At 39.6% G+C, this 26,217-nt stretch overlaps 1 protein-coding gene across 6 annotated transcripts in view; it reads right to left on the bottom strand.

The window, feature by feature from the left end:
* The window catches only part of ICA1L (islet cell autoantigen 1 like), an 89,417-nt gene that overhangs the window by 24,922 nt on the left and 38,278 nt on the right, over window positions 1-26,217 (bottom strand). For all 6 annotated transcript variants that reach the window (XM_032754908.2, XM_032754907.2, XM_058439614.1 and 3 more), the window contains 8 exons: window positions 24,790-24,958; window positions 21,630-21,702; window positions 16,929-17,052; window positions 15,268-15,466; window positions 12,725-12,850; window positions 11,209-11,307; window positions 10,050-10,132; window positions 7,094-7,137 (listed from right to left, as the gene is read on the bottom strand). In XM_032754908.2, the coding sequence (XP_032610799.1) occupies window positions 7,094-7,137; window positions 10,050-10,132; window positions 11,209-11,307; window positions 12,725-12,850; window positions 15,268-15,466; window positions 16,929-17,052; window positions 21,630-21,702; window positions 24,790-24,951 (910 nt within the window). In that variant the 5' untranslated portion in view covers window positions 24,952-24,958. The remainder of the gene's footprint in view (window positions 1-7,093; window positions 7,138-10,049; window positions 10,133-11,208; window positions 11,308-12,724; window positions 12,851-15,267; window positions 15,467-16,928; window positions 17,053-21,629; window positions 21,703-24,789; window positions 24,959-26,217) is intronic.

Below are 26,217 nucleotides of genomic sequence, written 5' to 3'. Positions count from 1 at the left end.
AACACAAATAACAAGCTTGATTTAACAATATAAACAGGCTCCTGCATTCAACAGTTTGAGTATACATTCTTCTCAAGAAACATGAAACATTTACAAAACTTGGCTACTTGTTATTCCATAAAGAAAAAGTTCCAATAATTCAAAGAATTAGTGTCATAAGAACACATTCTCTGACCATGATGCAACTTGGTTAAAATCAATAACAAAAAGATGAATTTTTCTATTTCCATAATTTGGCAATTTCAGAAACACAGTTACAAATCATTCATGGTCATGAGTCATGGAAGATGGAATGAAAATTTTTAAATAACTGAAATTGAATGATAATGAAAATACTATATATCAAAATGTATGGACCTTTATACAATGGATTCATTAATAAAAAGGAAGGAACTCCTGATACAAGCCCCATCATGGATGAACCTCAAAAGCATTAAATGAAGTGAAAGAAGCTAGACATGAGAAGACCACATATTGGATGATTCTACTTATAAATGTCCAGAAAATACAAATTCATACAGAGAAAAAGTACAGTAGTGGTTAGCTAGGGGTGGGAACAGGGATTATTGCAAATGGGCATAAGAGAGCTTACTGAGGGGATGAAAATGTTCTAAAATTGATTAATGGAAATGGTAGTGCCACTCAGTAATAAATTAAAAATCACTGACTTATACACTTGAAATGAGTGAGTTTCATTATACATAAAGTATATCTTGATAAAGCTGTTTTAAAAGAAAACTTGTAAGATATAGGAAAATTAAAATTTTGAGGAATATAGCCTTAAAGAAAGAAAGAAAGAAAGATGGCTGGGCATGGTGGCTCACATCTGTAATCCCAGCACTTGAGCAGGCTGAGGCAGGAGATCACTTGAGGCCAGGAGTTCAAGACCAACCTTGGCAACAAAGCAAGACAACAACAACAATAACAAACCAGAAAGAAAAACATCAAAGTAAAGAGAAGAAAATAATAAATATAGGAACTAAAATTTATACAACCAAAAATATTCAATAGAGAGGATTAACAAAGTCAAAAGTTGGTTTGCTGAAAGAATAATAATAATAAACCATTGGCAAGATTAATCAAGAAAAAAGGGAGAAGGAACAAATGAATATCTGAAATTTAAAAGGGGAGATAACTACTGACATGGAAAAATTTAAAAGATAAAATAATAGCATGAATAGATGTTGAGACTACAGCAATGTTCGTTATATTTCTTTTGTGACTTAAAGAAATGTTCTGTATTTGTGGGGTATAGGATCATACGCAAATGTAATTAGCTAACCTTTTGAACACATTTTGAAGCTAGGTTAGGTATACGAGTTCATGATTACAACAGTCTCTTACATTGTTTCTTTTATCAGTATAATCTATTTATGTGTGTACTTGAAAATACCTCGGCGAGGCACTGTGGCTCACGCCTGTAATCCCAGCACTTTGGGAGGCTGAGGTGGGCGGATTGCTTTGAGCCCAGGAGTTCGAGATCAGCCTGGGCAACATGGTGAAACCCAGTCTCCAAAAAAAAAAAAACAAAAAAATAGCTGGGCGAGGTAGCACACACCTATAGTCCCAGCTACTCAGGAGGCTGAGGTGGGAAGATCACCTGAACCCGGGAAGTCAAGGCTGTAGTGAGCCATGATTGCACCACTGCATTCCAACGTCGCTGACAAGAGTGAGACTCTGTCTCAAAAAAAAAAAAAGAAGAAAAGGAAAAAAAAGAAAATATTTTTTCTTTTATTTATTGGTCACCTACTATGTGCTATGGAGTTTGTCAATATTACTATCCTTAATGTCCCTGGTAAGATAGGCATAAATAACTCCTATTTCAGATGAGACAACTGAGAGAGCCATAAATGATATGTTTTAAAAAGCCAGGATATAAACTCAGATTTTTCTGTTTTCAAAGCCTGTACTCTTCTTTACCATAGTGATTCAAATATATGTTGACTGTATATATAACATGTATTTCTTTTTTAAAGATAACACAAATTTCAGTATGAGGGAAAACTCAAAACTTAATCATGCAACCCTATAAACTGGACTTTTGCATTTAAAAGCACCTATCTTTGGGGAGAGGAGACAGGGCAAGCTGGCTTAATAGAACTCTCTAGCCATCATTTCCCCCCTGTACCCTACAGGAACACCAAATTGAACAATTATCCATACAAGAAAGAACCTTCATAACAACCAAACATTGGGTGAGAGATCACAGTACCTGGTTTTAACTACATATCACTGAAAGAGGCACTGAAGAAGATAGGAAAGACAGTCTTGAATTGCCAACACCACCATTCTGCCATCTCTTGGCAGCGGCCACATGGTATAGAGAGAGAATCTGTGCTTGTGGGAGGGAGAGTGCAGTGATTGTGGGACTTTGCATTAGAACTCAGTGCTGCCTGCCACAGCTGAAAGCAACATGGGGCAGAATTCAGCCAGTACTCACAGAGGGGGCAGTTAGACCAGCCCCAGCCAGAGGGGAACCGCCCATCCCACTGGTCAGAATCTGAGTTCCAGCAAGCCCCACCACAGCAAGCTAAAGCACTCTGGGGTTCTAAATAAACTTGAAAGGCAGTCTAGGCCACAAGCACTGCAATTCCTGGGCAAGTCCTGGTGTTGTGCTGGACTTGGAGCCAGTGGAGTTAGGGTACATGTGACCTAGTGAGATACCAGCCAGCCAGCCAGCCAAGGAAGTGCTTACATCACCCCTCCTCCAGTCCCAGGCAGTGCAGCTCACAGCTCCAGGAGAAACTCCTTTCCGCTTGAGGAGAGGAGAAAGGAGAGTAAAGGGGACTTTGTCTTGCAACTTGGATACCAGCTCAGCCACAGTAGGATAGGGGACAAGGTAGAGCCCCAAGGCCCTCATTCCAAGCCCTAGCTCCCAGATCACATTTTTAGACATACCCAGGGCCAGAAGGGAAGGCGCTGCCCTAAAGGGAAGGACCCAATCCTGGAAGGATTTATCACCTGATGACTAAGAGACCCTGGGCCCTGAATAAACATAAGCAGCACCCAGGCAGCACTCACCATGGGACTTGGGTAAAACCCAGGGCTGTGCCGGCTTCAGGTGTGACCCAGTGCATTCTAAGCTATGGTGCCCACAGGGAGAGACTTCCTCTGCTTGAGGTAAGGAGAGGAAAGAGTAAAGGGAACTTTTTATTGCAGCTTGGGCACCAGCTTGGCCACAGTGGGGTAGAGAACCAAGAAGTCACCTGGCGTTCTCAGTTCTAGCCCTTGGCTTCTGGATGGCATTTCTGGACCTGCCCTGGGCTAAAGGGGAGCCCACTACCTTGAAGGGAGAGTCCTAAAAATGGCAGCATTCACCACAAGCTGACTGAAAAGCCTTTGGGCCTTGGGTGAATATCAGTGATAGCCAGGCAGTACCTGCTGCAGGGAGAGACTCCTTCTGCATGAGGAAAAAAGAGGGAAGAGTGGGAAGGATTTTGTCTCACAGCTTGGGTGCCAGCTCAGCTGGTGTAGAATCGAGAACCAAGTAGATTCCTAAGGTTCCTGACTCTAGGCCTTGGCTCCCAGATGGCATTCTGGGATCTGCTCTAGGCTAGGGAGTAGCTTGCCGCCCTGAAGAGAAGGACACAAGCCAGGCTGGATTTGCTTCCTGCTGATGGTAGAGCCCTTGGGCCTTGAGTGAATATTGGCAGTAGCCAAGCAGTGGTAACTGGAGGCCCAGGCTGAGACCCAATATTTTGCTGGCTTTGGAGAAACTCCATGTGTTTGGGGGGAAGTAAGGGAAAAGAACAAGAGTCTCTGCCTGGTAATACAGGGAATTCTCCCAGATCTTACCCAAGACCACCACAGCAGTATCTCTACAATTGTGCAAGAGCCACAGCATTACTGGGCTTGGGGTGCCCCCCCCCGCAATGCAGAGACAGCTACAATGACCAAAGATTTAGATGACAACAACTCAATGCTCTTTGAATACTTGGAAAACTTTCCCAAGAAGGACAGGTACAAACAAGCCCAGACTACAAAGACTATAATAAATACGTAACTCTTCAATGCCCAGACATCAACAAACATCCACAAGCATCAAGACCATACAGGAAAGCATGACCTCACCAAACAAACTAAATAGTGTACTAGTGACCAATCCTGAAGTGACAGAGATATGTGACCTTTGAGAGACAGAATTCAAAATAGCTGTTTTGAGGAAGCTCAACGAAATTCAAGATAACCCAGAGAAGGAATTCAGAATCCTATCAGGTAAACTTAACAGAGATTAAAATAACTTTTAAAAATCAAGCAGAAATTCCAGAGTTGAAAAATTTAATTGATATAGTGAAGAGCGCATCAGAGTCAACAGGAGTATTGATCAAGCAGAAGAAAGAATCAGTGAGTTTGAAGACGGGTTATCTGAAAATACAGCCAGAGGAGACAAAAGAAAAGAGAATAGGCCAGGTGCAGTGCCTCACACCTGTAATCCCAGTACTTCGAGAGGCCAAGCAGGTGGATCACCTGAGGTCAGGAGTTCAAGACTAGCCTGGGCAGCATGGAGAAACCCTGTCTGTACTAAAAATACAAAATTAACCGGGCATGGTAGTGCATGCCTGTAAGCCCAGTTATTCGGGAGGCTGAGGCAGGGGAGAATCGTTTGAACCCAGGAGGCGGAGGTTGCCGTGAGCCAAGATGGTGCCATTGCACTCCAGCCTGGGCAACAAGAGTGAAACTCCATCTCAAAAAAAAAAAAAAAAAAATTAGCTGGGCGTGGTGGCAGGCGCCTGAGGCAGGAGAATCACTTGAACCCAGGAGGCAGAGGTTGCAGTGTGCCGAGATTGTGCCATTGCACTCAAGTCTGGGTGACAGATTGAAATTCTGTCTCAAAAAACAATGAAAAAAGAATAAAAAACAATGAAGCATGCCTACAGGATCTAGAAGATAGTCTCAGAAGGGCAAATATAAGAGTTATTGACCTTAAAGAGGAGGTAGAGAAAGAGATGGGGTAGAAAGTTTATTCAAAGAGTGTAATAACAGAGAACTTCCCGAACCTAGAGAATACCACTATCCAAGTACAAGAAGGTTATAGAATACCAAGCAGATTTAACCCAAAGAAGACTACCTCAAGGCATTTAGTAATGAAACTCCCGAAGGTCAAGGATAAAAAAAAAGATCCTAAAAGCAGCAAAAGAAAAGAAACAAATCACATACAATGAAGCTCCAAAATGTCTGACAGTAGACTTTTCAGTGGAAACCTTATAGGCCAGGAGAAAGTGGCATGACATTTAAACTGCTGAAGGAAAAAAACTTTTACCCAAGAATAGTATATCCAGCGAAAACATCCTCCAAAAATTGTTGCGGGAAGTCAGGTACCCCAAACAGAGGGACTGGCTGAAGCCATGGCAGAAGAAGATTTCATGGACATTTATTAGTTCCCCAAATTAATACTTTTATAATTTCTTTTTTTTTTTTTTTTTAGGAGACGGAGTCTCGCTCTGTCACCCAGGCTGGAGTGCAGTGGCGCAATCTCGGCTCACTGCAAGCTCCACCTCCTGGGTTCACGCCATTCTCCTGCCTCAGCCTCTCTGAGTAGCTGGGACTACAGGCGCCCGCCACCACGCCCGGCTAATTTTTTTGTATTTTTAGTAGAGACGGGGTTTCACCGTGGTCTCAATCTCCTGACCTTGTGATCTGCCCGCCTCGGCCTCCCAAAGTGCTGGGATTACAAGCGTGAGCCACTGCGCCCGGCCTACTTTTATAATTTCTTATGCCTGTCCTTACTGCAATCTCTGAACATAAATTGTGAAGATTTCATGGACACTTATCACTTCCCCAATCAATACCCTTGTGATTTCCTATGCCTGTTTTTACTTTAATCTCTTAATCCCATCATCTTCATAAGCTGAGGAGGATGTATGCTGCCTCAGGACCCTGTGAGGATTGCGTTAACTGCACAAATTGTAGAGCATGTGTGTTTGAACAATATGAAATCTGGGCACCTTGAAAAAAAGAACAGGATAACAGCAATGTTCAGGGAACAAGAGAGATAACCTTAAACTCTGACTGCTGGTGAGGCGGGTGGAACAGAGCCATATTTCTCTTCTTTCAAAAGCAAATAGGAGAAATATCACTGAATTCTTTTTGTCAGCAAGGAACATTCCTGAGAAAGAGAATGTGTCCTTGAGGGGTGGCCTCTAAAATGGCCTCTTTGGGGGCAGCTGTCTTTTACGGTCATAGTTGTGGGATGAAATAAGCCCCGGTCTCCTGTAGCACTCCCAGGCTTATTAGGACAAGGAAATTCCTGCCTAATAAATCTTGGTCAGACCAGTTGTCTGCTCTCAAACCCTGTTTCCTGATAAGATGTTATCAATGACAATGCCTGCCCGAAACTTCATTAGCAATTTTAACTTCACCCCAGTCCTGTGGTCCTGTGATCTCACCCTGCCTCCATTTACCTTGTGATATTTTATTATCTTGTGAAGTATGTGATCTCTGTGACCCACACCCTATTCATACACTGCCTCCCCTTTTGAAAATCACTAATAAAAACTTGCTGGTTTTGTGGCTTGGGGGGCATCACGGAACCTGCCGACATGTGATGTCTCCCCCGGACACCCAGCTTTAAAATTTCTCTCTTTTGTACTCTATCCCTTTATTTCTCAGACCAGCCGACACTTAGGGAAAATAGAAAAGAACCTACGTGAAATATCGGGGGTGAATTTTGCCCGATAAAAAATGAAGGAGAAACAGACTTGCCCAGACAAAACAAAAGCTGATGGAGGCCGGGCGTGGTGGCTCACACCTGTAATCCCAGCAGTTTGGGAGGCTGAGGCAGGCGGATCACAAGGTCAGGAGATTGAGACCATCCTGGCTACTACAGTGAAACCCTGTCTACTAAAAACACAAAAAACATTAGCTGGGCATGGTGGTGGGCGCCTGTAGTCCCAGCTACTCAGGAGGCTGAGGCAGGAGAATGGCATGAACCCGGGAGGCAGAGCTTGCAGTGAGCCAAGATCGCGCAACTGCACTCCAGCCTGGGGGACAGAGCAAGACTTTGTCTCAGAAAAAAAAAAAAAAAAAAGGCTGTGATAAACTATTTTGACATTTAAAATGTGACCATTTCAAAGTAATACATTTACCATCTTACCTTGTTCACTCTCAAAGCTTGCTTCCTCATCAGACAAACCTAGCCTGAAGTAAAAACAAAAAAAAATGTAGATTTTTTGTTATAATACACTTGTGATTCATATTCCCCAAACAGCTTTATATGGTTAAAAAAATTTTCTACTCAGGAAACAAAATCGTTGTCCACTAGATCCCCTAAAATCTACATCTGGTGAATTTCCTACTTCTTTTATAGATCTATACAGACCTTTCACCCCTTATTCCTTCAATAAACATTTACTGAGTATCTACAAAACACCAGGCATCATGCTCAGTACTCAATCTTCAAGAACCTTCACCATCAAAACCATAAGTAAGAAGTTTCATTTTCAAGCCTTGAAAGGTTTTAAGAACACTTGTGAACTCAATCAAGGGAATGAAGAACACCAGAAAAGATGGAGTACCCTATTTTGAACAACGAAGTGATGTTTGCAAGACACGTTAGCCTAAAATATCCTCAATCAATACTAATTTTGGATATTTATAACATCTATCTGATATAATAGACAAAAAGTTAAGACAAAGAAATTGGGCCGGGCGTGGTGGCTCATGCCTGTAATCCCAGCACTTTGGGAGGCTGAGACGGGTGGATCACGAGGTCAGGAATTCGAGACCAGCCTGGCCGACATGGTGAAACCCTGTCTCTACTAAAAATACAAAAATTAGCTGGGCATGGTGGCACATGCATGTAATCCCAGCTACCCAGGAGGCTGAGGCAGGAGAATCGCTTGAACCTGGGAGGTGGAGGTTGCAGTGAGTTGAGATCATGCCACTGCACTCTAGCCTGGGTGACAGGGCAAGACTCCATCTCAAAAAAGAAAAAGAAAAAGAAATTGAACACAGACATAGTCACTACACCTGGGGCATGACCTCACAGTTGCTAGTATTGAAAGTTGTTTTTAATAAATCTTTAAAGATACTTAAAAATCCATACAGTATTTACTTGTAAATACTACACTAATAAACCTACAGAGCAAATAAATATTCATGACCTGTAATGAAATTTTCCCTAACAGTATTATGTTTTTTTAAAGAACTTGGATGGAAGAGAAGGTGAAGAGCTTGGCCATCTATTAGTTAGTTAATAGAGCTACTTGAAAAGTAGCTCTCATAATGCTAAAGATACATAAGAAGATTTTGAATAAAACTCTTGTGAAATGTGAGAATGGAAAAATTTTACTAAATTAATATAGTTCATGTAACATATGATTTTAAATGTCAATATAGGCCAGGCATGATGGCTCACTCCTGTAATCCCAGCACTTTGGGAGGCTGAAGTGGGCAGATCACTTGAGGTCAGGAGTTCAAGACCAGCCTGGCCAACATAGTGAAACTCCATCTCTACTAAAAAATATAGAAATTAGCTGGGCTTAATGCATGCCTGTAATCCCAGCTACTCGGGAGGCTGAGGCAGGAGAATCACTTGAACCTGGGAGGGGGAGGTGGCAGTGAGCTGCAATTATGCCACTGCACTCCAGCCTGGACAAAAAGAGTAAGACTCTGTTTAAAAAAAAAAAAAAAGTCAATATATAAATTCACAAATTTAATTTATAAGTAGACATTTGATCAATGTTTATCTTAAAACATACATTCAAGTTAGCAAAAAAAATTGGTTTGGATTTCCTCATAGAGAAGATTGGAAAACGTCTTATATTACCTTTGTGTCTTAGTTCATTTTGTGTTGCTATAAGAGAATACCTGAGACTGAGTAATTTATAAAGAAAAGAGGTTCATTTAGTTCTGCAGGTTGGGAAGTTCAAGATCATGGCCTTGGCTTCTGGCAAGGGCTTTAGTGCTGCATCATAACATGGTAGAGAAGGTCAAAGGGGAAGTGGACATGTGCCAAGAGGCAAACTCCAAGGTGCGTTGGGCTTTATAACAAACCACTCTCTCAGGATTACCTTCTACTCAACAATATATGGTTTATCACTGTTTGGCCCTTATTTCTGAGTTCGTTAATATATTGAATCTGGTTAAAATGAGAATTAAATAGGAGCTTTGAAAGAAAAACAAAGGGACAAAGGGAAATGGGGCATGAAGGATGTACATAGCAATAGCCCGTATTTTCAGGTAACCAGTCCCAGTCCTATGTATGTTATTCTGGAAACAGATTTCTAATAGTTTATTTCACAGCTGCTGGTACCTGTCCCTTTCTTCTCTCTAGCTACCCCTTTCAAGAGTCACTAGAGGTACTTGTGGCTCTTAATACAAGGCTCAGTATCCCAAATGACAGACTCTTAATCACCCCAATTAGTTTGATACTTCCGTCATGTCCTTTGCCTGCTATGTTAAAAAATGGAAAAAAATTTGTGTAGGATCTGGATATTAAGAAAAAAATGGAAAATATATATAAGGTTTCAAAACAAATTGCTAAGGTTTGAATTTCTCCTCATCAAAACTCTTGTTGAAATTTGACCCCAACCTCAACGTGGGAGTATTGGGAGGTGGAGACCTAGTAGGAGGTGTTTGGGTCATTGGGGCAGATCTCTCATGAATGGTTTGGTGCCTTTTTCATGGTAATGAGTGAGTTCTCACTCCCATGAGATTGGATTAGTTCTCTCAGGAATGCTTCTGAATGGGTTGTTATACAGCCAGCACGCCCCTTGATTTTGCCTCTTCATACAGGTCTGCTTCCCCTTTGACCTTTTCTGCCATGTTATGAAGCAGCACTAAAGCCCTCACCAGAAACCAGGGCCATGCTCTTGAACTTCCCAGCCAGCAGAACTATGAGCTAAACTTTTTTACTTTATAAATTACCCTGTCTCAGGTATCCTGTTATAGCAACACAAAACAGACTATGACAAAAATGTTTAGTGTTGATTGGAAAAATGACATAGAAATAAATATTCAGTAAGAGAAGAAACAATTCTTTCCACATATATCATATGATGGTATCCAGGGCTTCTATAACATGACACAGATGACTTATGCCTGCTTACTTATTGAGCTGTTCAGTAAGAAAACCGCCTATTTGTTCATCTTTATTGTCTTCAGTAAGCTTGCTTGGAGTGTCTTGTAGTTGCTAAGGATAAGAAAGTCAATGTTAAGTATATAGAAAGAATCTGTTTCTTCTTCTCTGCAAAGAAAATGAGAATATAAATTCTAAAGAACCACATGAAATAGGAAGTTCCGAACTAGAGAGTGAAAGATACAGGACATGTATGCTAATGTAATCTGAACTGAGCTACTGAGCTTCATATACTTGTTTCTCCTGGCTGCCTGTGCAAACTGCACATACTCTGATGTGGGGTAGCCACAGATTAGTTTAACGACTTAGTAATAGGCCTAAAGAAGACTTAAACTGTGTTCCTAGCCTGTATCGCAATGCTCTAAATACAGCTAAAGATTTTCAATTTTGATTCTGAGCAGAAATTGGATATAAAATTTGCCTAAATACACAGTATGCCGTACAGCGAAGCATTTATTATATTAAAAGTAAAAACAAAACAAAACAAAAAACAACCTAATTCAAGGGCATCTTTGGGGCTAGAAGATGCCATGTCAGAACATGACTTTAACATCCATCCTAAACCCCAGAAATATGCAAGATATGAGCCTATCACAAATACCACATGCAGCTTGACCAAACCAGCACTTTCAAGCTTTACTGAAAATATGGCAGAATGAATAGTAAGTTAAAAGATACTGAAACCTGGCATAATGTTGGTATCACGAACCATATCCATGACATCAGTGTAAAAGCAAAACAAAGTTTTTCTCTAACTTCTAATACTGTCAGGTAGGTAATCTGGTCATTTTTGAGAGCACATGACCACTTTCCATCACTTGTCCCTCTTAAGATTTTCCTTTCCATAGCCTTTTCTTATCTCCTTTGTATTTAAATTTTCTTTTTACTTTCTCCCTCTTTTTCCCTGTCCTACTAGTATCTTGAGGCTGCCAGCAGTATTTCTATGTATTTCCGTGTTGCTGGCAACATTTACAGTTAGGAAAGTGCTGACCCTTGGCTGAAGGAAAATGTTTCTCAATGTTTTGTAAATTTTAAATTAACCTTGGTAAAAAAAAAAAAAAATAGTTTCAACGTTATCACCCAAATGAAGTGTAATACATCTAAACAAGAGAACATGGAACACAATGTACCTTGAGAGCTACAAAATCATACGGATGAAAGCCAATACAGCCTTCATGAATTTGGGACATCATTCGAGCTGTTTTCTCCCAGAATCCAAGCAGTGTTCTCTGCAAAAAAAGAAAAGATGACACTACAGTTCTGCTTCCCCTCCATAATTTTTTAAGTGCTACATTTCCTTACTAGTTTAGTAGATGAACAGTTGCCAGATAAGAAGCAGCAGGAACTAAATTCAATTTTCCAAGTTTAGGGAACCATAAAGCACTGCAAATAGTACTTGTGCAAAAGAATCGGCATCTGTGTCTGCACGTGTGGGTGTTAACTGTATAAACAGCACAGGAATGCACACTGGAGCCACCTAGAGAGTGACTGCAGCTAAGAGAATGAAAACTTAGGGATCAGAACATCTGAGATATCAAAAAGAGAAATGTTAAAAGCACAAAAATACCAATCTCTGTTAAAGGAGGAACATATGTGCAATCTTTATGTTGATTGGAATATATAAAACTTTTTAATTGGAGAAAAATTACATTTGCCACTAAATCTGGCCTTTCATCTAGAGTTCAAGAAAGATTTGCCAAAAAATGTGTTCTCAAGCTAACTCAAGTAATTGGAAATTTTCCTTGCTGCTTCAAGGTTCCTGATTAAAGTGAGGAGGATGAATGGAGAGAATAAAGGAGAAATGAACTCATAGCTATTGTGTTTCAGGCAAGATGCTAAACAGATATCACACACTGTTATTTTCAAGTGCATCCTTTCTCCATTCCAGAATCCCACAGTACTGAACTGAAATAGGCAGACTCCCTAAAAGCAGGAGTGAATGTCCATTTCCTGTAGTTTATTACTCTTTTCTTATGTAAGTACAGTTTACTCAATTTTTTCCATTTAAAAATATATGTAAAAATCAATAACTCCTACTTATTAATGTCTAACTTTTTCATGTGTGTGTTATTTATATGTGATTTGTGGTAATATAAGCACAAGTGAGACTTCTGAGGTTAAAGTGATATGGGATGGCAACTTGACAGAATGAAAAGAACCTATAACTTAGAAACAGAAAACTTTGGTTTCTAAGCCCAACATTGCCGTTCACTTTAATTCTCATAGGTGTCACTTTCCTCATCCATAAAATGACAGAAAAGGTTTTAAACTTTTGGGGGCACAGAATCTTTGCTTCAGATGAAATTGTATGTAAAACCTCAAACCCAGAAGTGGAACAGCTCTGGTTAAACCAGGGCAAATGGGCCTTAAATTTTGCCTCTTCAACATTCCCCTCTTCAACCTCAAATGGTCCCTAAGTCTCTCTCTCTCCTATGACACCAAAGAGAAGAACTACAGAAGTAGACAGTCTCTAAGGTCTTTTTCAGAACTTTTTGACTCTCTGACTTTCATAACCTCAATAAAGCAATTATAGCAAACAAAGGAATCTAATCACACATAAATTTTTACACCCTTTAGACAACTTTTAAAAAGAAATCTCACCACTCATCTTTACTGCAAGGACATGCTGACCATGGAGGTGGGTACCTGGTAGGTAGTGAGTGAATGAGATAGCATATTGCAGCGACTAGCTCCAAGTAAATCCACTTTCTGACAAACATCCATCTTTAACTTGTCAAAAGAAGCTTTGCTATTTCTCACTTGCATCTGTACCTGCAATAAAAATGCTAATTTTTATTACCGATATATAGTATAAATATAGTATATTATTACAGATATAAATATAGTATACAGGTCCATATTTTCAGAAATAAATTATAATAAAGACTAATTTCTTTTCCCTGTATCATTAATATTTCATGAGTAATGATGAAGATTTTGGCTACTGTTAGTAATTGTAGGAGATTCTTCCCAGAAGATATCTTTATGCTGAGAAAGTATTCCAAATAAAAAGAAACATCTAAAACTATTCATGGATAGCACTTAGCTAAGAGCAGAAGAATAAATGGAAAGGGGACCTCGTTAAAGCACTGAGAAACAATAATATTTCTGAATCATGCAGATATTTATAAACTCCAGTAGAGGCCTATTATATTTCTTGAATAAATGGTGAGTTATACCATCAGGTAGTGTGAATACTCAACTTTTTAATATATTAATTTATTCAACAAATGTAAGGTACCTATTATATGCAAGGCATTGTTCTAGGCACTGAGATATTATGGTGAACAAAACAATGTTCTTCCCCACCATCCTTGGGTAGGGAGGCACAGGAAAAAAAAAGAAGTAAATAAATATATAGTTGCAAAGGTAGCAAATAAGTAAACAGAAATGAGTGACTGATGACATGGAAGTCCTTGGTGAGATCATGCATAATGTTTGAACTGGGACAGAAAGATGATGAGCAGGCTACCCTAAGACCCCGGGGAGAGCATTCCAGAACTAGGGACAAGCAAGGACAAAGGTCCTGAGAGTGGGAGGGGGTGAAGACCTTATCATGTTAGAAGAGCAAGAAGCAAGGAGGTAGAGCACATTCTTCCTGGAGTGTAGGAAGCAAGTACAACATGTGGTTGTGGAGAGACCAGGGATCAGGCCATGTAGGGTTTTTAGGGTCCAGATAGGGACTTGGATTGTATTTGATGTGGTTTGGCTGTGTCCCTGCCCAAATCTCATCTTGAATTCCCACGTGTTATGGGAGGGACCCAGTGAGAGATAATTGAATCATGAGGGCAGGTCTTTCCCATGCTGTTCTTGTGATAGAGAATAAGTCTCACGAGATCTGATAGTTTTAAAAGGGGGAGTTTCCCTGTACAAGCTCTTTTTGCCTGCCACCATCCATGTAAGATATGACTTGCTCCTCCTTGCCTTCTAGATGATTGTGAGGCCTCCCCAGCCACATGGAACTGTAAGTCCATTAAATCTCTTTATCTTCCCAGTCTTGGGTATGTCTTTATCAGCAGCATGAAAATAGACTAATACATTATCATTCTTTTAAAAATTGAGGTGAAAGTTGCATAACATACAATTAGCAATTTTAAAGTGTTCAATTAAGTGGCATTTAGTGCATTCACAATGTTGTTCAATCACTCCCTTCGGCCGGGTGTGGTGGCTCACGCTTGTAATCCCAGCACTTTGGGAGGCCGAGGCGGGCAGATCACGAGGTCAGGAGATCGAGACCACAGTGAAACCCTATCTCTACTAAAAATACAAAAAATTAGCCGGGCGTGGTGGCGGGTGCCTGTAGTCCCAGCTACTTGGAGAGGCTGAGGCAGGAGAATGGCGTGAACCCGGGAGGCAGAACTTGCAGTGGGCCGAGATTGCGCCACTGCACTCCAGCCTGGGCGACAGAGGGAGACTCCGTCTCAAAAAAAAAAAAAAAAAAAAAAATCACTCCCTTGGACTGTATTCTCACTGTCAAAGATTGTAAAAGGGATGGAATACAAGGTTGTTGTGGCCTGAGGCCATGTATTCACCTACTTCATAGGGCTGTTGTGTGTAATCAATGAGGCAAACCACTTAATAGCTGGCCCAGAGTCAGGCTCCATCAGTATTAAATATTATGATTTCTATTATGGGTTCTCTATTTATGAAATGAATGATAAAATGAATTTTATTATTTATGTATAGTACAATTAGGGGCTATAATTTATAATAAGGAGTTTATTTAGCAAAAACATATGTTCATACATAGTTGCTTAGTAAGTCTGTGGCCAAACTTTGTATTGTGACAGAATAAAAATTTTGATAACCTTCATATTTTCTTATAATTAACAATCATTTTACATGAATTTTTACTTAAATTCCTTTTGTCCCTGTGTAATAAACTATTTTCTTCCTGCAAACGAATCTCAAAAGTCCAAGCAAGCAACATTTAAGAAGTAATTTAGATCTATCATGAGACAGATTAAAAAATTAATAAAAAGGTAGATGGTGTGAAGATGCCACTCCAAGAGTAAAAATAAAAGTGTGACAAACTTTTGTACTTCATCTACAGTCTCCAAGCAACCAAGAATGTATAATGAAACATATATTTCTCAAAAAAATCTGAAATTTTGTTATCTTAATTAAATTATTCTGTGGCAGTTCCATATTTCATACACCAAGAAAAGGAAAGGGATACATTTTCATACTTTTCTAAACTTTTCCATTTGCTTTAAGGTGTCTGGGTCCAGCTCTTGGGATACATCTTTCATCCACAGCAGAGCTCCTCTGTATTCTGTGCGCGCCTGCTCCATCCGATTAATTGTCATCAAAGTATCAGATACTGCCCTTTGACTGAATGTTGCTACTTCTTGCTTCAGACGAGACAGAGGAGTACACAGGGCCAATCTAATGGCAGAGAGGTAAAAATCAGAGGGTTGAACACATCATAAGTAAAACAAAACAAAGGTTTAAACCAATGAAAAAGCATCTTTGCTAACAAGATGAATCTATAAGTAAAAAATTATTCAGTTCCCTATAGGAGATTTTGAAAGCAAATAAGGATCATATAGCCAACTCTGAATTATCAATAAAGATGTGTTGGCCAGACACGGTGGCTCACGCCTGTAATCCCAGCACTTTGGGAGGCCAAGGCAGGCAGATCGCCTGAGGTCAGGAGTTTGAGACCAGCCTGGCCAACACGGTGAAACCCTGTCTCTACTAAAAATGCAAAAAATTAGCCAGGTGTGATGGTGGGTGCCTGTAATCCCAGCTACTCGGGAGGCTGAGGCAGGAGAATCGCTTGAACCCAGGAGGTGCAGGCTGCAGCAAGCCGAGATGGCGCCACCGCACTCCAGCTTGGGCGACAGAGCGAAACTCCATCTCAAAAAAAAAAAAAAAAAGTGTCTACACCTCCTCCCTTGTTACTTTAGGAAATATGTCATTTTTGCAATACTTTGGATGTTATTCCATGTATAAATAACCTGCCAAGTAAATCTGCCATTTAGAAAACAGTTCTGAGGGGAACCGAGAACCTGTATTCATAGAGCATAATTCAATTAACAGAAAGCCTTCCATTTGACAAGTTCAGGGAAAACCTGAGTTTTGCTAGCAGAATTAATGAGTATGGAGTTCTTAGCAGCTGAGGATGAGGACAAGATAAGAAGTATTTAAGAAACACAAATTAAATCCAATTCCTCCTTTTTGCTTAATGACCATTGGAGGACCCTGTACTTAGTACCTCCACGTCACTTCCTTCAAGATAGACTTTTGCACTGATGTGATGTTTCAGAATTAAGCTATATAAACTGGACACCAACATTATAGGCCTGATAAGGACTGTTTTATTCTTCTTAAATGCAAAAGATTTGGGCTAGGTTTAGTAATTACAGGAGATTCTTTGCAGTAGGTATCATTATATTAGAAACTGAAATAATAACTGCAAAGTATGTAATTAAGAAGAAAAAATTTCTTCTACTTAAAAAGTAGCACTATATTAATAGTATAGTATCAAAAAGTGAAATTGGAAATACACATTTTTAAGATGTTAGTCATTCTGTGACTGTTACATTAAACCAGTTGAGAAATATAACTGACACTTGTCTGATTTTAGGGGAAATAAAAGAAATATAAATACAGGCCTAAAGGTTATTTCTAGAAATTAAGCAACCAAGAACATCAATCATTAAATAATTATTTTGAATGCAAAATTAGTAATTAAGAATTAGGTGTCACAACATAACTGCAATATATTTCTCTTTAACCCTTTATTAGAATGAACAGTGACCTTTACAAATACGCAAATTTAAGTACACATGTCAAAACTGTCAGATTGACTACAGATTCAAGATAATGAACAACCATGGTAAACCTTTGCTTGGCTGAAGAACAAAGTGCCTTGCCAGTGGCATCCATCATTTTGCCAGCTTGAGTTGCATCCCGTTCTGCTTGAAACTTTAAAAAGAGCCCTAGCTCATTTTCTTCCTCTGATATAACTAGGAAAAAAATTACAGTGTAGTTAATTGTTTCCTTTCATCATTTGTTTAAAACACACACACAACTAAAAATCTCACAGCAATAACTCTGTATACAAGATTTACTTGGGGGAAGAAGTAGAGAGACGTATTTTTTTAATGCAATTCCTGGGCTCCATTTCCAGAGACTCTACTTTCCATAGGTCTAGGGAATCTGGCTTCTTATCAGCACTCCAGATGGTTTCGACACAGTGAATCTATGGACCTCGCTTTGAGAAGGACTGATTTTTAGTGACAAAAATCCCTCAAAACTACAAAATAAAGCCATAAATGATGCATTTTCAAATGTGCAGAGATATATTTTAGGATCATTGCCTCTTACAAAGTATTTGTTCCCTATTTAAACTTGTTAATTTATTCTTGACTCCCTCCTGGCTTCAGTTTCCTATGCTCGGTATCGCAGACTCACAGATGTCCACAGTTCTGCTCCAGCAACCCTAAAAACTGTCATCTAGTGCACTGCTGCTCAAAGTGTGGGCCATGGACCAGTATTGGTCCAGAATCCTCTGTTACCAAGCTGTGACAAGCGAAGAAGTAAGGAAACTGAGAATAACTGTGTAGAGACTTTGAGCATTTTATATTTGTCAAATCTAATAAAGTGAGCTTATAATACATTTTTCATGTATTTTATTTCATTTTTCTAAAAGTTATATTTTTTTTAAAAGATGGGATCTTGCTTTGACGCCCAGCCTGGAGTGCAGTGGCTTGATCATAGCTCACTGCAACCTCGAATTCCTGGGCTCAAATGATCCTCCTGCCTCAACCTCCTGAGTAGCTCAGACTACAGGCATGAGCCACAGTGGTTGGCTAATTTTTAAAAAATTATTTTAGAGGCACAGTCTCACTATGTTGCCCACGCTGGTCTCAAACTCCTAGCCTCAAGCCATCTTCCCACCGTAGCTTCCCAAAGCACTGGAATTACAGGCACGAGTCACAATGCTGAGCTAAAAATTCATTTTTATTGAATTTTACAAAGGTATCAGTTTACAACAGATTGAAAGTAAACCATGAAACAAAAAAAAGTCCTTCACCACAATTTAAGAAACACTGATCTAGTGTAAGCTGATCCTGTAACCACAGTAAGACTAATAAGGGGGAAAGCCCACAGTGCTCCAATTATAAGCTTAAAGTAAATAAACAACAACAAATGTCATGCCTAATTTCATCCTACTTCACTGATAGAAAAATCAAAGTTAAAACTGAAAGGGAAGTGCCTGGCTACTTGTGGGGCAGCAAGTAGGCCTAGTTGCTTGTGGGGCAAGCAACTCAGGCCTCCTCATGCTGCCTCCCCACTACCCCTGTCCCCGCCGCCATGCCTACAAGGGTGACCCAAGGAGAGCACAATGGTGTAATGAGGAAGGTGTCTACACAGTCTGTAGTCTCATCTCTAATAAAACCATGCACAACTGACCTGATCCAGAGCGGATGGGGTTTGGGGAGTCATGCTAATTTAATGCTGATTACTTGAGAGATGTACAGTTTACACATTATTTGAATCAGAACTTCATAAAATATACCTCAATTAAAACTACTAGAAAATATTCATTTGGGTATGGTGGTTCAGAAAGCACTTTGACTACTTGGAATACTTCATTATCAAGTATCAGCTGAACATAAATGATCACTGAAGCTTACCTTTATCATTGCAGAAAGGGCAGTCAATCAGGCTGAGTCTGTGCTGCTTCTATGTTGAGACCTGCCTGCCAAAATCTACAGAGACCCCTCCCTGAGGTGTTCTCCCCCGAGTCAAGAGATTCCCATAAAGTTATGGTGCTGGACTAACCTACTGCATTTGTCTGATGTTACTCCCAACAGATGTATTAATACAGTCGTCTTCAAGAAATCACATATTTATACACAATCTTGAAGCGAAAATACACAATTAAATCTATATATGTGTTTCCCTTCCTTATTCTGAAATGCTCCACCAGAGTGCTAAAAGATCTAGTGATTTCAGGGTATATAAACTTTCTGATTTTCTTCACATTTTCATTTCTATCACAGGACTCATTTAGTCCAGTGATTGCGATATATTTTACCAAGCAGTAAAAGGTCATAAGGTCATTAGTAATCTGACCCCAAATTTCTGTTGTTCCTTTATCCTCCCATTAGTTTCAATGACAAACTCTTCTGCCTATGCAGGCTGTTCTCATTCTTTAAGCTCTTTAAACTCCAAGTCTCTTCTCTACATGTTCAACTCCTATAAATCCTTTAAGTTTTACCTCAATTCCTGTCTATGGAGTTGCCTTTGCCAATTACTCTAATCCACAGTTATTTTTCATTCCTAGGAATTCAGAGTTATGTCTATATCATAATTCTGAACTCAATTACATACTACTTATATTGTCTCTCTTTTTTTGCAAAAAGTTGTTTCTCCAACTATTTCCTTGGAAAAAGCACATGGCAGGTAGTCAAAAAAATACTTGAATAATCATGCTTTATTGGATTTATTTCTTTAATGGGACAATGTATAAGCTTTGATTATAAAGCGATGAGATTAATTTACATAGCTACATGAGAAAAATTATTGATTCATTGAAATCAAATATTTATCAAGCACTGACTACATGCTAGACATTGTTTCTAGACTGGGGACACAGAAATAAAACACAAAAATTCTGTCCTGGCCAGGTGCAGTGGCTCACGCCTGTAATCCCAGCATTTTGGGAGGCCAAGGCGGGTGGGTCACAAGGATAGGAGTTCAAGACCAACCTGGCCAAGACGGTGAAACCCCGTCTCTACTAAAAATACAAAAATTAGCCAGGCATGGTGGCAGGCGCCTGTAATCCCAGCTACTTGGGAGGCTGAGGCAGAGAATTGCTTGAACCTGGGAGGCGGAGGTTGCAGTGAGCCAAGATCGTGCCACCGCACTCTAGCCTGGGCAACAGAGTGAGACTCCACCTCAAAAAAAAAAAAAAATTCTGTCCTTCAGGAGGGCATATTCTAGTGGTGGGAAGAAAAACAATGGACAAAATACATAGAATGTTGAATATTGTTAACTGGACAGGGAGTTTTGAGGGAAAGGGATATTGTATTGTATTGTATTTTGTATTGTATTGTATTGTATTTTTTGTACCCTCTGAGGGCAGAGAGTGTTGCATTTTAGATATGCAGTTCAGGGAAGGCCTCATTTAAAAAGATGACATTTGACCAAATACCCAAAGGAAGTTAGGGATTCCACTATGCAGATATGCCTACCATGTAAGATATTAATATGGCTAAAGAGGAGAAGGTTTGGCTGGGCACGGTGGCTCATGCTTGTAATCCCAGCACTTTGGGAGGCCAAGGCGGGCGGATCACGAGGTCAGGAGATTGAGACCACAGTGAAATCCCGTCTCTACTAAAAATACAAAAAAATTAGCCGGGCGTGGTGGCGGGCGCCTGTAGTCCCAGCTACTCAGAGAGGCTGAGGCAAGAGAATGGCGTGAACCCGGGAGGCGGAGCTTGCAGTGAGCCGAGATTGCGCCACTGCACTCCAGCCTGGGTGACAGAGCAAGACTCCGTCTCAAAAAAAAAAAAAAAAAAAAAAAAAAAGAGGAGAAGGTTTTAGGAGGTGTGATTAGAGAGGTAGCCATGTCCAGCAGGCCCACTGTAATTAAAAAAGGAGAAGAGATCCAAAGATTGAGTTTTATCCCGAACAATCCAGGAGAGAAGAGAATCAGCAAAGGCAGGATGCCAAGAAAGAGTGACCAGGAGGAGGAAAACCAGGAAAGCCAAGTGAAGAAAGTGTATCAAGGAATAGGAAATAATAACTGTGTTAAATAATGTGATAAGCCAGATTTAGACAGGAGTTGGTTAATCATGACCTTGACAAGAGAAATTTGGTGGAGTGATGGGGATGAAAACTTGACTGGAGTGAGTACAAGAGAAATTGGAAGGAAAGTAACAGAGATCATGAATACAGACAATTACATCACATTTTTCTGTAAAGAGCAGCAGAGGAATGGAATTTAACTGCAAGGGCAAGTGAGAGTCAAGAAAGAGAGGTTTGAGTGATGGAAACAAATCCATTTCAGATGCTGCGCAGGCCCGGGCATGGTGACTCACACCTGTAATCCCAGCACTTTGGGAGGTCGAGGCAGGAGGATCACTTGAGGCCAGGAGTTTGAAACCAGTCTGGGCAGCATAGTGAGACCCTGTATCTACAAAAAAATACAAAAATTAGCCAGGTATGGAGGCACACACCTGTAATCCCAGCTACTTGGTAGGCTGAGGCAGGGGGATCACTTGAGCCCAGGTGGTGGAAACTAGTGAGTTGTGATCACACCACTGCACTCCAGCCTGGGTGACAGAGAAAGATCCTGTCTCAAAGAAAAATAAGAATATCAGCAAAAAATAAATCTGGGTCAGAGGATTTGATTAACTGAGGAAAAAGAGAATACTGGGGCCTTTGAGAATAGGTCACTGTAAATATTCATATTTTGCCATAAGAATCTATTCACAAAATTGTTCTACTTTTACATTAAATCTTTCATTTTAAAAAATGCTAATATTTATTTTAAATGGGAATTATCAGATAGATATCTATGATTTCATACCATTGAGTCTTAGCTGGTATTTCTCGACTATCTTCAGAAGTTCAATGCATGTCTCTTGAACGGAGTGAAAAACCTTGAGATATAAATTTTATTAGGACAATTTAAAGAACCATAAACAAATATATGTTATAAGCACTCCAAAAGCATAACATTTTCGTATAAGTATTATGTCTGTTTTAAAAACATTATGTCTATTTTTCTTGGCTATGACATGCTTCAGTTTTGGTTTTACTTCCGATGTAGAAAGCACATTCCCCCATGAAAGCTGGAAAAAAATGATGATAAATATATGGGAGCAAACAAAAAATTAAAACTGAAGAATTTGTCCTCATCTCAGCTCCAAACTATCTAAATAACAACAACATAAATCTAATATAAACTGCATCAAATATTGCCAACCACAGATGAACAGAATGTAGATAACCTTATGAAGTATTAACTCGAAGTCTGGCTTTTCTCTCATACTGGTCTAAACAAAACAGATTAGTGAATTTACTATAAAAATTAAATAATCTATTATAACACCAAATATAAATTATTTTTATATTCTTTTTTTAGAATTTTCTATAGATATTAATTCTTTCATTACTACTGCTACTAACTGCTAACAGAAAAGAAATAAAATATCCAGTAGACTCTCGTTTCAAAATTAAGCAAATGAAAATTTGAGATGCGGCCACACTATATACATGACATAACTCTTCACGCAAATTAATAAATGTAGGTGTTCCCAGATAAACAAGCAAGCATAAGTTTTACAGTACAGATACAATGAGGACTTTTTTTTTTTGAGACAGTCTCACTCTGTCGCCCAGGCTGGAGTGCAGTGGTGCAGTCTCGGCTCACTTCAACCTCTGTCGCCTGGGTTCAAGCGATTCTTCTGGCTCAGCCTCCTGAGTAGCTGGGATTACAGATGCCTGTTACCGTGCCCGGCTAATTTTTGTATTTTTAGTAGAGATGGGCTTTCACCATCTTGGCCAGGCTGGTCTTGAACTCCTGACCTTGTGATCCACCTGCCTCAGCCTCCCAAAGTTCTGGGATTACAGATTTTTTTTTTTTTTTTTTTTTTTTAAGCAAGGCCTGTCTGTTCAGAATCTACACTAAAGAATTTTTATGTGACTTAGTTCAAGAAGACCTTGGTACTGCTATATAATATTAAGCCCTAACCCTTTTATTGTCAGATGCCTAATATCATCAAGAAGCCTGAACATTCTATCTGTGGAGCAGTTTTTATTATTATTTTGATGTTTGATCAAACCTAAAGAAGATTGATAATAAACACTAAAATCTTAAAAGGAGGAGCAGGCATCAATTTTCCTTATGAGTTTAGACATGTTTGAAGTGTATTTGGTATCTGGATTTGGCAATTGTAAAATCTGTTTTAAGTACATATAGAAGAAGATTAGAAAAGAATGCAAAAGGCTGGGCGCAGTGGCTCATGCCTGTAATCCCAGCACTTTGGGAGGCTGAGGTGGGTGGATCGCCTGAGGTCAGGAGTTTGAGACCAGCCTGGCCAGCATGGTGAAACGCTGTCTCTACTAAAAATACAAAAATTAGCCAGCCATGGTGGCAGGCTCCTGTAATCCCAGCTATTCGGAAGCTGAAGCAGGAGAATCGCTTGAACCCGGGAGGCGGAGGTTGCAGTGAGCCGAGATCGTGCCGCCACACTCCAGCCTGGGCAACAGAGCGAGACTCCATCTCAAAAAAAAAAAAAATACAGAAAAGATAGTTCTAAGATGAAGTGACTATGCTTGATTATTTTTTCCATAGGTCTTTGTAAGGTTTACGTACTATTTTTATTTTTATAATAAAACTGTTTCTCCTTCTTAAAAAATAGTACAAATGTGGGAGAAAGTTCTTGGTTGATTCCAAATATTCATCTAATGGGCAGATTTACACTAAATATAAAACATGTCACCCACAGATGACCTAACAATGTAAAACAATACCAAAACCTCATATATTCCCACTTCTATGGGAATATATCTGGAACAAGTTCCTGTTGCGTTAAAACATACAACACCAGTAATAATAAAGTCTTCATTTTTACACATTTGTCATTGAATCCTAGGAATACTTTTCAACACAAATAGTAAAAGCTTGTTAAATTTTTATCTATTTCCATATTTGTTCTGGCAATGAGATAAGTTTACTTTTTGCAGGATGAAAATACTTGATCAAGACCAGTTTAATTAGACCCATATTTTTAAGAATCCCACCATAATGATTATATTCCAAGCATAACAGAATCCCTGCTTAGAAATATTTGTTAAGAGTTAGCTTTAATTAGTATATATATGTTGAGTTAGTAAATCTGCATTTAAAAATTCAGACTTTTGGGCTGGGCACGGTGGCTTATCTGAGGTCAGGAGTTCGAGACCAGCCTGGACAACATGGAGAAACCCCATCTCTACTAAAAATACAAAATTAGCTAGGAATGGTGGTACATGCCTGTAATCCCAGCTACTCAGGGGGCTGAGGCAGGAGAATCCCTTGAACCTAGGAGGCAGAGGTTGTGGTGAGCCAAGATTGCCCCATTGTACTCCAGCCTGGGCAACCAGAGCAAAACTCCGTCCAAAAAAAAAAAAAAAAAAATCAGACTTTTTTATTCATTTATATTACACTCTTCTCTAATTAGCCTAATTACTTTAAACCATTTATTGGTTTAAAATTGTTTCATGGCAATTATTTAAAATAAAAAACAGCCAAAAAGGCATTAGGAAATATTTCAATAACTATCTTTTAATAAAATAGAAACAATAACTATTATCTTCATTTGCTATTTGATTTTAATTATTTCAGTGAGGTATAAGACTTTACATCAAAGTACTACAAAATAGTATGACTTGATATATAATGAGTATATGGTCTCAACTGGGAATGTAATCATTAAGACTTAGCTTGAAAACTATGCGTGCCAGAGAAACTACTTTATTCATATTTTATCTAAGTTAGTGAATACCAATTTTGCAAATTTTCAGTTTGTGAGAGCTGTGACCTCCTATTCAGAGCTCTGACTGACAGCTGGATACAACTAAACATTCTATTATCAAATTTGCATTTATCCCCATAAGCTCTCCAGTGTGAAAACTTGTTGCAGTTCCCCTTGGGGCCCAAATAATGGCTAGTTATATGCAATACACAGAATGCTCAAATTTACCTCAAGTTTAGCATCCAGTTCAGCATCAGACGCCACCAAGTGCTCATCCTCTTTTTTTCCTGTTGCTTTGATAAAGACCTGTTTAGTTTTCCAGTATTTCTTTTGCATTCTGCTGACTACTGACTGATTATCTTCTGGTCTAGGTTGCCCAGAGGAATCCATGGAGTGACTACAATGAACAGACTAAAATTAAACTTCTTTTAAAAATTCTCAATAATAGGCCGGGCACGGTGGCTCACGCCTGTGATCTCAGAACTTTGGGAGGCTGAGGCGAGCAGATCACGGGGTCAGGAGATCGAGACCATCTTGGCTAACATGGTGAAACCCTGTCTCTACTAAAAATAAAAAAAAAATTAGCCGGGCGTGGTGGCGGGCGCCTGTAGTCCCAGCTACTCCGGAGGCTGAGGCAGAGAATGGCGTGAACCTGAGAGGCGGAGCTTGCAGTGAGCCGAGATCGCGCCACTGCACTCCAGCCTGGGAGACAAAGCGAGACTCCGTCTCAAAAAAAAAAAAAAACTCAATAAATATGTTTAGCTAGCCAATATTTAATCTGACAAATGGAAAAAAGGTACTAAATGTAATTTTTTTTTAGAGTCAGGGTCTCGTTCCATCGCTCAGGCTGGAGTGTAGTGGTGCAATCATGGTTCAGAATAATGTGGGCTCAAGCAATCTCCTGCCTCAGCCTCATGCAGCACTGGGATTACAGGTGTGAACTACCACATCTGGCCCCTAATATTAATGTTCTCAGTCAGACATGCTAAGGCTTGCTTTATATGGTCTAAATGTATGCTATAATTTCAACTTGCACAAGAAACAGGCAAAAGATTAATTATATTTATATTAATTTTAGTTAGATGACAAAGGAAATAAAACTTACGATTTTGCAGTTATGTCTAGAAAAAATTATATTTTATTTGATATCTATAGATGTTTATTACTTTCTAAGTTTTGCTTTTGTAATAAAACTGCAAAATAAACTTGTACATACATCTTTACATACTAATATCAGTTCCTTAGGAAAATTTCCTATAGTTATAATCGCTATGTCTTTTTTTTTTTTTTTTTTTTTGAGACAGAGTCTCGCTCTGTCGCCCAGGCTGGAGTGCAGTGGCGCAATCTCGGCTCACTGCAAGCTCCGCCTCCCGGGTTCACGCCATTCTCCTGCCTCAGCCTCTCCAAGTAGCTGGGACTACAGGCGCCCGCCACCACGCCCGGCTAATTTTTTTGTATTTTTAGTAGAGACGGGGTTTCACCGTGGTCTCGATCTCCTGACCTCGTGATCCGCCCGCCTCGGCCTCCCAAAGTGCTGGGATTACAAGCGTGAGCCACTGTGCCCGGCCAATAATCGCTATGTCAAATATCCATTTAATATTTTCAGATATTCGAAGATTCCAACACATACTCTTTAAAAATCACTCGGCCGGGCGC

Source organism: Hylobates moloch, unplaced genomic scaffold (assembly GCF_009828535.3).
Source record: "Hylobates moloch isolate HMO894 unplaced genomic scaffold, HMol_V3 SCAFFOLD_1, whole genome shotgun sequence".
Lineage (NCBI taxonomy): Eukaryota > Metazoa > Chordata > Mammalia > Primates > Hylobatidae > Hylobates > Hylobates moloch.
Note: the sequence above shows the minus strand (reverse complement) of the source record. Positions and strands in the feature narration are given on the sequence as shown.